This window comes from Triticum aestivum, chromosome 1D, assembly GCF_018294505.1.
Source record: "Triticum aestivum cultivar Chinese Spring chromosome 1D, IWGSC CS RefSeq v2.1, whole genome shotgun sequence".
Classification (NCBI taxonomy): domain Eukaryota; kingdom Viridiplantae; phylum Streptophyta; class Magnoliopsida; order Poales; family Poaceae; genus Triticum; species Triticum aestivum.
The window spans coordinates 467,768,758-467,780,234 of NC_057796.1; the positions used below are offsets into that span (position 1 = coordinate 467,768,758).

General features: G+C 52.0%; 1 protein-coding gene across 1 annotated transcript; it reads right to left on the reverse strand.

Moving 5' to 3' along the window:
- Positions 1-284: 284 nt before the first annotated feature.
- On the reverse strand, positions 285-2,423 carry LOC123176235 (aldehyde oxidase GLOX1-like). Its single transcript, XM_044590541.1, has one exon. It carries the CDS (start codon positions 2,313-2,315, stop codon positions 441-443), a length of 1,875 nt encoding a protein of 624 aa, XP_044446476.1. The 5' UTR covers positions 2,316-2,423; the 3' UTR covers positions 285-440.
- Between the last annotated feature and the right edge of the window lie 9,054 nt (positions 2,424-11,477).

Sequence of the window (11,477 nt, forward strand, 5' to 3'; positions counted from 1 at the left end):
AGTCTACATGTTAATAAATGATGGCTTGCATGATATCACATATATGTTACTTCCCACTATGAAGATAGTAACATGGACTAGTAACACTCTATGTTACTCCCCACTATGACTAGCCTTATTGATTGATATGTCAAGAAACAAGAAACAAGGTGAGAGTTAATGCAACGCGCCTAAGTGTTTTGGGATTATTTGGTTTTCGTAAGGTGACTTATACACCTAGACAGAGGAAGTAACATAGATGTCATATAAGCAAAAATGGTGAGATGACAAGTAGTTAATGAGGAGAGAGACAAATAGAGTAACTAGGGCCATTAGATATCTCGGTGCTACATTTAGAATTTAAATCTGCGCCTGCTATATATTATGTACTCCAAGGATTGAAATGAATTAACAACCATCTAATCTAATAGGCCGGACGCACGGACAATGCGCGGGGTCACTCACTGTATCTTGACCCATACGGCGACGCTGGGCACGTCCTTGGCGAGGACGTAGACGAGGTAGTAGGCGGGCGGCGCGAGCTCGGGCTTGCCGGGCGCGTCGACGGTGATGGCGTAGCCTTGGGGGTCGGGGATGTAGGAGGTGACGGAGAGGATGAGGAGGCGCTGGTTCATGGAGTAGCCGTGCGTGGTGAAGGGCGGCGCGTACATGGTGACCATGACGTCGGCCTCCACGACGGGGTCGAGCGGCGTGCGGAACCTGAAGGTGTACTTGGCCCCGTAGCGCATCCCCTCCCTGGGCAGCGAGTGGGGGTCGATGATGGGGCGGTTGGCGACATGTCTCCTCCCGTCGAGGTAGGGCGGCGTGAAGCGCTCGACGCGCACCTCGGTGGGGAAGTCGACGCCGCTGAAGTTGTAGCCCGAGTTGGTGTTGCCGCCGGCCACGAGCACGGTGGCGTCGGGGAGCACGGCGGCGGTGGAGTGGTAGACGCGCGAGATGGTGGATGGCGTGAGCGGCCGGAAGCGGGACCCCTGCGGCGCCGACGGCGAGTAGAGCAGCGGGGAGCGCACGGGCTGGCGCGCGAAGCCCCACCCCCCGCACCCCTTGGCGGCGCCGTTGAGCAGGAGCAGCTCGCCGTTGGGGAGGATGAGCATGTCGCCCATGACGCGTTGCACGGGCATTTCCTCCGTGGCCCACTGCGCGTCCTGTTTGACGAGGTTGATGCGGCCGCAGTCCTTGAGCGCGGGTCCGTACTGGCCGATCTCGCCGACCTTGAAGGCCGTCTTGTTGGCGCCGCCGCAGATGATGACCTCCGGCTCGAGTTCGGGGCCGCCGTGGAGCTGCCTCCCGCGGAGGTCGAGCGGGAGCATGGCCGACATGGCGGAAGCCGGGTAGTTGCGGGCTCCGCCGGGGAGCGGCGGGATGTCGCGGATGACGATCTCGGAGCGGTGGTCGAAGATGATGCCGCGGTCGTTGGCGAAGATGAAGAGGTTGCCGTCGGGAAGGAGGTTGACGAAAGGGTAGAGGTTGTTCTCCACGTCGTCGGTGGTGTCCCGGAGCAACGCGAGCGGCACGGACTGGTGGTTGAACATCCCGGGCTTGGGCAGGTGCTCGAAGGAGAATGCGCGGCGGCCGCCGAAGATGGCGAAGCGGCCATCGGGGAGCACCTGCTGGGTGGCGTACCACCGCCCTTCGAACAGGCTATATGGGTGCTCCTTCCAGTCACAGGTGTGGCAGGGCGAGAGGTAGCGGACAGTCCTGTCGCCCTCGAAGTAGCCCCCGGACTGCACGAGGTTGCCCTCGGCGTCGAACCCCCCGGCGGAGCACCAGGTGTCGGTGAGGATCTTGAGGGGCCGGACGGCGCCGGTGGTGTAGTCGAACTCGACGGCGTGCGCCCAGCAGTCGGTCTTGTGGCGGCGCGGGTCTACGCGGCAGTTGTCGAACCTGAGGCGCATGAGGGAGCGGCCCGTGGTGGCGGTGTCGAACATGATGGCGCGGCCGTGGCGCATGATGGCGAGGTGCATGGCGGAGACGCCGGAGTTGTCGCTGACAATGGTCCACGCGCCGTCGGGCTTGTCGTCGCGCACGGTAACTTTGATAGTCATGGTATCATGGGACGCCTTGCTGGGCTCGCCCAAGGGCGGCACGCGCGTGAGCCCCATGGTGTTGGGCTGCGCCGCGCCCGTCTCCTCCCGCTCCGTGCGGGGCGGGGGCGGGCTCTTGGTTGCCCGGCCGCCGAACGGGTCCAGGTAATCGCTCTCCGGGCGCCCGCCGAAGATGTTGAACGGGTCGAAGAGGGCCTCGACGCCGAGGAAGGAGGCGAGGAGCGCCATGGCGAGCACGCCGGTGCGGAGGAGGGAGGAGGACCGGGCCATGGCGCCTCCTTCCCCGATGAGCTCGGCCGACCTCCTCGTCCTTGATTGGGACGGGACGGTAGCTCCGGCCGTCGAGCGTTGCCACGGACGGTAGCTCCGGCCGGCGAGCGCGTGCAGCTGGCTGAGCTAAAATTGGGTCGCGGCGCGTGGCCGTGCTCCATTAATAGCGCGGGAGGGTGCAACGACCAACGACGACGCGCACGTTCAAATATAGCCGCCTGCCTTTGTGCATGTTTAATTTGTTCTGCGGTTTCGAGACGCGGCTGGGCCTCAAGTGGACCAAGTTGGTCGAGGGCCCTGAAAGTACCGGGCCTTCATGGGCCTCCAGTGAGCAATTCTAGTTTTATCACACTGTCATCAACTAATTAAGTTTGTCTTAAAAAAATTAACCAAGAAAGTAGCTAAAAATAAACAAGAAAGTGACATGACTGCAGTATGTGACATTTCGATTAAAACACCAACGAAAGTATAATGTAAACTTGCGACAAGAATAAAACAAAGGTGAAAAAGTGCACTTTGCTTCCTTTTTTCCCATGGCAAACTAAGAGCATCTCCAGCCGTTCAGCACCCCAGGGCGCCGAAAAAGGACGCCTGCGGGCGAACCGGCGCTAGATTGGCCCCTGGGGGCGACCTACCTCCCAGCCACGCCCCCAGGCGCCCCTAGCCGCGGCAAATTCAAACGTAGTCATTCCCGCTCACAAAATAGACGCCACAAATCCGGCGATCAAGCGGCCACAAGTTCGGCGATCGAATGAAAAGTTCGGCGTACAAAAAGCAGAAAGGACGCGCGTGCGCATTAGACGGCGAGGTCGGCCTCCGGCGTTGGCGGAGTCAGCGTGCGCGGGCTTGGCGGGGTCTCCGTGCTTGGCGGCGTCGGCGTGGCTTCTGTGCTGCGGGGAGTCTCGGCGGCATCATCGCTCGGGCTTGGCGGCGGCGTCGACGTGGGCGTCGGCGTGGGCATCGTCGTCGAGGGAAGCTGGTTCAGGATGAGGCCACGCTCCACCAAGTACCACGCCTTGACCGCCTCGTCGTTGCTCTGGAGCATGTCCGCCCCGCCCAGCAGGAAAGCCAGGTCGGTGTTTCTCTTCTTCGCGACGAAGTTGGTCTGGAGTAGGTCGAGCTTGACGGCGCTGGTCGACATCAACGCCGACCACCGCGCCTCGGTCTTCTCTTCACGAAGGACGACCCGAGCCTGCGCGTCGGCGAGGCAGTGCTCGATGGACTCCTGCACTCGAGCGGTGGCCGCGTCGGCGTGTTTCCCCTTCTTCGCACCTTTGTTGCCGTCCGGCCACCCTTCTGACGCGCCCGGAGTCGGCGCGTCCGGTTTGTAGGTCTCCTTGGCCTTGTCGAGGGTGCGCCGGACTTCCACCCACTTCTCGCACATGTCAATGCGCTTGTAGACGTGGAGGTACTTGAATTCGGCGTCGTTGTTGCCCTATCGATACAAGGCGAACATGCGCAACAACTGCGCGGAGGAACAAACAGTTGGCGGGCGCACACGGCGAAGAGAGGCGGGAGACCGGCGTGGCATACCTGATCCTCAACGCCGGTGCCGCTCTCCGGGCGAGCCGCAACCTCCTCGACGATCCCATGTCATTTGTTGCACGCCCCCTGGATACGCCCCCAATGGTTCGCCATCGCCTTCGCCCGCGCTGCATGTAGACGTCTTTAAAGTAGGGGTCGACGAGCACGCGCCGCGTTGTCACGGGCCTTCTTGGCGATTGCCCTGTTCGGCCGATCGGTGGTGACAGCCTCCCGTCGCTGAACTTCCGCCCTCCACTCGACGTTTGTCATGCCCGGTGGCTTGGACGGCGGCGCCCTCGGCTTCCTCTTCTTCGGCTGGGCGACGGAGGCGGTCGCGGTTGCCGCGGCGCGGGGGACGACGTACTTCTTCGGTGGCATGGCGGCCGGCTGGGAGGCGAGCGAGAGGGAGCTTGGCGGGAGTAATGAAGAGAATGGGAAGGAAGTGGGGGAAAAGCGGGAAGAAACGGCGGGAAGAGGCGCTCGACTCGCCGACAGGGCGGACCCACGCGCCCTTTTCGCTTGTGCCGGCGCCCCCAGGCATCTCCCAGGGCACCGAGTTCGGGCTGGGTCCGCCGGCACCAGTTTCGGCCCGAGTCGGCGAAAAAGGGCTTCTGGGGACGCGACTGGGCCGTTTTTTCAGCGCCGGCGCGGCAAAAACGCCTGGGGAGGACCTATTGGGGACGCGGCTGGAGATGCTCTAAATTTGTACTTTCTAAATCATGGCCGAACCCAAAACTTAAATAGAACCCCCTATATTAGTATATACTCCCTCCGTCCCATAATATAAGAACTTTTTTGACAGTAATGTAGTGTAAAAAATGCTCTTATATTATGGTGCGGAGGGAGTAGATTATTTGTGCAAGCCATGTGGTCAGCAATTTGCCAGTGTACATATGTTCATGTGAGCCTAACTGCCTTTATTCACTCGCTTATTACCAGTCTCATGCGTTGCGAAAGGAATTATTTCAAGAAACAACGATTACAATGTGCGTGTGAGCACACACACACATACCAACTCACGCCTCAAGGACACATGCATTCACACAACGCCGGCTAAAAACTAGATGAGAGTTCGACTACGTTAGAGCATCTTCAGCCGCGCCCCCAACAAGGCCCCCAGGCGATATTTTGGCCGCCGGCGCCTAAAAATCGGCCCAATCGCGTCCTTAATGGCCATTTTTTCGCCGTCTCGGGCCGAAATTGGCGCAGGCGGACTCAGGCCGAACCTGGCGCGCTGGGGGGCGCTTGGGGGCGCCTGCCGAATCGTTTTTGGCACGAAAATCGGCGGGCCCTCCTTGGCAGCGACTCGGCTCTTCTCGTCGCTTCGTCTCCTCATCGCCTCGGTTCCCGCGGGGGAATCAATGCCAAAGCTGCCGCGCGTGCTACCTCTTGAGCACTGCGTTGGTTTTTTCCTTGAAGAGGAAAGGGTGATGCAGCAAAGTAGCGTAAGTATTTCCCTCAGTTTTTGAGAACCAAGGTATCAATCCAGTAGGAGGCCACGCTCAAGTCCCTTGTACCTACACAAACAAATAAGAACCTTGCAACCAACGCGATAAAGGGTTGTCAATCCCTTCACGACCACTTGCAAAAGTGAGATCTGATAGAGATGATAAGATAATATTTTTGGTATTTTTATGATAAAGACTAAAAGTAAAGAAAGCAAAATAAACGGCGCCAGAAATACCTTGCTGATGGGAGATTAATGTGATGGAAAATAGACCCGCGGGCCATAGCATTAGTAGAAAAAGGGTCAAATGTGAAGCACATTAGTGCCAGTTTGATTTTGTGCCGGCACTAATGTGTCCATTAGTGCCGGTTTCAACGGCTAGCCGGCCGCTCACATTAGTACTGGTTTGTGGCGAATCTTTAGCACCGGTTTGTGCCACGAACCGGTACTAAAGAGAGTGGTGGCAGGATGTTGTCAGTCTGGGGCCCCTCCAGCACCTTTAGTACCGGTTCGTGTCACGAACCGGTACTAAAGGTCGTCCTACATAAACCCTTCGTGCACCCGAGCTCGCTCTGTTCTTCCCCTTTCCCCTCTCCTCTCCGTTCTTCCCCTCTTCCTCTCGAGCTCATCACACATTTTGCCCAAATTTTGTCAAGATTTGAAGGCCCCCATCCATTCAAATGATCACAAAGGTTAGCAACTTTGTCCTTTCATCTCTCATTGCTAGATTAGCTCTTGCAATGCTTTATATAGTGATTAATTTGTGAGTTTAGTAATTTGGGAGGAATTATATGTGCTAGTATTTGATTTATATGCAATTTGAGGTCAAAAATAACACTTAGTTTGCATATGTAGGTGTGGTTTACTTAGTGCCTTCTAAATCTCCGTCGTAACCACCGTCGATCGCCCGCACCGTCCCGTCGCCGGCACCACCTTGTGGTGAGCCTGTTGTTCATGAATGTTTTATATAAAAAATTGATGTTTGTGTGATTTGGATATATAGTTACTCGTATAATTATCTTACCCGTACGTTGTTTGTTATACATAGTGCCATGGTTTTGATATCCGTCCCCGTCGGCCCTCGTCCTTGTTATGATTCGGATGTGGTATATTCTCTTTTAAAACTAGTTGTTGCATTTCGTGTTTATGACAAATTATGCCCATCAAGTTGACATAGATATTTTTTATCCAGGAGGTATGTGAACCGGAAATTCCAACCGATCCTATTGTCGAGAGGTTAAATTTAGTTGAAAGAGAAAACGAGTATTTGAAAGAAAAATTGAAAAGAATTGAGGGGGAGAAGATGTAATTGGAGTTGCATGTTGCTGATGTCGTCGATGATCACAAGATCAAGATGGAGAAAATGCGCTTGAAGATTAGAAAGATTAGAAAATATGCCATTGATAGTGAGGCTTGATATCATTATGCTGTTGGATCAATTGTTACCTTAGTTGCGATCTTGATCACATTTGTTGTTGCATTTAAATGCTTTAGCTAGAGAGTTATTTGTTTGTTGCATTTAAGTGTTGTATGAACTTTATGTATGAACTTGTATTAATTTGGTCTTTTCGGTGTTGTGTAATGAAGATGAGCCGACAATGGATGTACGATGACCGATGCTCTCCCGAGTTCATTAATGGCGTGCAAACTTTTCTGCTTGCGCCTGAGGCAAACAAGCGGGCGGATGGTTTTATGCCTTGTCCATGTGTTGGCTGTAAGAATGATCACAATTACTCTAAGTCAAGAACCATTCACGTGCACCTGTTTGAGTCTGGTTTCATGCCCCACTATAATGTTTGGACCAAGCATGGAGAAAGAGGGGTTATAATGGAAGACAATGAAGAAGAAGAGGACGGCGACAGCTATCCTGGCCATGGGTTCCCTGAATACGATGATACAACAATGGGGGAAGAAGCTGAGCCGGCAATGCGGGAAGAAGCTGAAGAAGAGGCATCAGATGAGCCCGCTGATGATCTAGGTCGGGCCATTGCCGATGCAAAGAGAAACTGAGCAAGTGATTTGGAGAAGAAGAAGTTGCAGCGCATGTTAGAGGATCACAAGAAATTGTTGTACCCGAATTGCGAAGCTGACAAGAAAAAGTTGAGCACCACACTGGAATTGCTGCAATGGAAGGCAGAGAATGGTGTATCTGACAAGGGATTTGAAAAGTTGCTGGTAATGATAAAGAATATGCTTCCAAAGGACAACGAATTGCCCGAGAGTACGTACGAAGCAAAGAAGGCTGTCTGCCCTCTAGGGTTAGAGGTGCAGAAGATACAGGCATGCCCTAATGACTGCATCCTCTACCGCGGTGAGTACGAGGATTTCAACGTTTGCCCGGTATGCGGTGCATTGCGCTATAAGATCAGCCGCGATGACCCTGGTGATGTCGAGGGTGAGCGCCCCAGGAAGAAGATTCCTGCCAAGGTGATGTGGTATGCTCCTATAATACCACGGTTGAAACGTTTGTTCCAAAACAAAGAACATGCCAAGGCGATGCGATGGCACAGTGAAGACCGTAAGAAAGACGGAAAGTTGAGAGTACCCGCTGACGGGCCGCAGCGGAGAAAAATTGAGAGAAAGTACAGGAAGGAGTTTGCAGGTGACGCAAGGAACGTATGGTTTGGTCTAAGCGCAGATGGCATTAATCCTTTTGGGGAGTAGAGCAGCAACCATAGCACCTGGCCTGTGACTTTATGTTTGTATAACCTTCCTGCTTGGTTGTGCATGAAGCGGAAGTTCATTATGATGCCAGTGCTCATCCAAGGCCCTAAGCAACCCGACAACGACATTGATGTGTACCTAAGGCCATTAGTTGAAGAACTCTTACAGCTGTGGAATGGAACATGTGTACGTGCGTCGGATGAGCACGGACGGGAAGAATTTGACCTAAAGGCGTTGCTGTTCGTGACCATCAATGATTGGCCTGCTCTTAGTAACCTTTCAGGACAGACAAACAAGGGATACCGCGCATGCACGCACTGTTTGGATTATACTGACAGTATATATTTGGATAATTGTAGGAAGAATGTGTACCTGGGACATCGTCGATTTCTTCCGAGCAGGCATCCCGTAAGAAAGAAATGCAAGCATTTCAAAGGTGAGGCGGATCACCGGACGAAGCCTCGCCACCGTACTGGTGCTGATGTACATGATATGGTCAAGGATTTGAAGGTAGTCTTTGGAAAGGGTCGTGGCGGACAACCTGTTCCGAATGACGCTGACGGACGCGCACCCATGTGGAAGAAGAAATCTATATTTTGGGACCTGCCCTATTGGAAAGACCTAGAGGTCCGCTCCGCAATCAATGTGATGCACGTGACGAAGAATCTTTGCGTGACCCTGCTTGGCTTCTTGGGCGTGTATGGGAAGACAAAAGATACACCTGAGGCACGGGAGGACCAGCAACGTATGCACGGAAAAGACGGCATACACCAGGGTCATGCCAGGTACGCTCTTACCAAAGAAGAGAAGGAAATCTTCTTTGAATGCCTGCTCAGGATTAAGGTACCGTCTGGCTTCTCGTCGAATATAAAGGGAATAATAAATATGGCAGAGAAAAAGTTCCAGAACCTAAAGTCTCATGACTGCCACGTGATTATGACGCAACTGCTTCCGGTTGCATTGAGGGGGCTTCTACTGGAAAACGTTCGATTAGCCATTGTGAAGCTATGTGCATTCCTCAATGCAATCTCTCAGAAGGTAATCGATCCAGAAATCATACCAAGGTTAGAGAATGATTTGGTGCAAGGTCTTGTCAGTTTCGAGTTGGTGTTCCCACCATCCTTCTTCAACATCATGACGCACGTCCTAGTTCACCTATGCGAAGAGATTAACGTTTTGGGTCCTGTATTTGTACACAATATGTTCCCCTTTGAGAGGTTCATGGGAGTCTTAAAGAAATATGTTCATAACCATGCTAGGTCAGAAGGAAGCATCTCCAAGGGCCATGAAAATGAGGAGGTCATTGAGTTTTGTATTGACTTTATTCCTGACCTTAAGCCGATTGGTGTTCCTGAATCGCGGCATAAGGGCAGACAGGATGGAAAAGGCACGCTAGGAGGGGATCAAATAATATGTATGGACGGACATTCTCTCACTGAAGCACACTACACAGTTCTACAGAATTCCGCCTTGGTGGCTCCGTATATGGACGAACACAAGAATTTTCTACGCTCCAAACACCCGGAGCGGTCTGATGACTGGATTACACGTGAACAAACGAGGACTTTCGCCGGCTGGTTGCAGACACGTACCATGCATGACGCCTCTATTGAAGATGACCTGTACTCGCTGTCCCAGTTACCATCTTCGAATATAATGACTTTCAAAGGGTACGAGATAAATGGGAATACATTTTACACGATCGCCCAAGATAAGAAGAGCACCAACCAAAACAGTGATGTCTGCTTTGATGCAGCAACCAAGACGGGAAAGGAAACATATTATGGTTACATAGAGGACATATGGGAACTTGATTATGGACGTGGTTTGAAGGTCCCTTTGTTTCGGTGCAAATGGGTCAATATGACACGAGGCGGGGTAACGGAAGACCCGCAGTACGGAATGACAACAGTGGATCTCAACAATCTTGCGTATGCAGACGAACCATTCGTCCTAGCCAATGATGTGGCACAGGTTTTCTATGTGAAGGACATGTCTACCTAGCCGAGAAAAAGAAAAGATAAGGAAGCGAATGCATCATACGATGAGCCAAAGCGCCACATAGTTCTTTCTTGGAAGAGAAACATCGTGGGAGTGGATGACAAGACATACATGTCAGAAGATTATGAAAAGTTTGATGCAATTGCTCCATTCACAGTGAATATTGACCCGAGCATCCAGTTAAATGATGAAGATTTTCCATGGTTACGGCGCAAAGGGACACACGCAAAGAAAAAGTTTCACACCCAAAGATCTGGGATGTGATCGGCTTCACTATCATCACTTTCTTCTGTGTTTCACACCCAAGAGGGAATCTCTGTAATAGTTAGGGTAGTTATGTGTTTTAGCATTTGAAACGCGAAGAAATTTTATGTGCAAACAAATTCTTTCATGCATTTACTGATTTTTTGAGCTAAATGACTCTAAAATTGAAAAGCACTTCAAATGAACTCAAAAAGGTTGAAAGTTGGCATGATATCATAATTTCACCCACATAGCATGTGCAAAAAAGTAGAGAGGGTTACAGCAAAAACTGGATGCAATTCGTTACAAAATGGACAATCTCTTTCGAAGTATCAGGGTTTCGGACGAAAACTCATCTGTTACAAAGGCATTTCATTTTTTAAATAACCTAAGCATTACCAAATTGAATATAATGATAAAACACACTAATATTAAACATAAGAAAAAAGAATCACTGAAAAATCTATTTTCAAAGTTAAGTTATTCACAAACTAGTGATTCACACAAATTTCAAATAATTCAAAATTTAAACTATTCAAATTTGAAAACTACCGGGACTAACAGAAAGTTTGTAATTTTTTGTACCTAAAGCAAAAATATTCATAAAGAAACTCTAAATACAGCAAAAAACAACTCAAAAATAAATAAAACAAAAATAAATAAAGCTAAAAAATAAGAAAATAAAATAAGAAAATAAGAAAATAAAAAAGCCCGCCTACTGCGCCACAGCGGCTTGCATACGATTAGAAACCCAACCTGTAGTTGGGGCCAGGATGCAGGCCCGCAAAGGCCCAGTAGGCCCATAGGGCAGCACAGAACATTTAGGCCTAGTAGGCCTGCATTGGAGAGGAGCTCGAGAGAGCTACCGCACTGGGGCTTATAAACCAGTGCGGACGCCCCTCGGCTAGCGAGGTGGGACTAAACATGCCGCACCGCACCTGCGCCAGCGCACCCCCTTTAGTACCGGGTGGTGGCTCTAACCGGTACTAAAGGGTGGGTCTTTAGTACCGGTTGGAGCCACCACCCGGTACTAAAGGTAGGCGATTCCCGCCGCTTGGCCTGGCCAAAATTGACCTTTAGTACCGGTTGGTGGCTCCAACCGGTACTAAAAGCCCATCCTATATAAGAAAACACTTCAAAAAGTTCAGTTTCTCATCTGCTTCTTCTCCTCTGCCCCGTCGCCCGCCGCCCCCCGTCGCCGCCCCCGTCGCCGCCCCTCGTCGACGCCCCCGTCTCCGCCCCGTCCCCGTCCCCGTCGTCGCCGCCCCGGCCGTCCCCGTCCC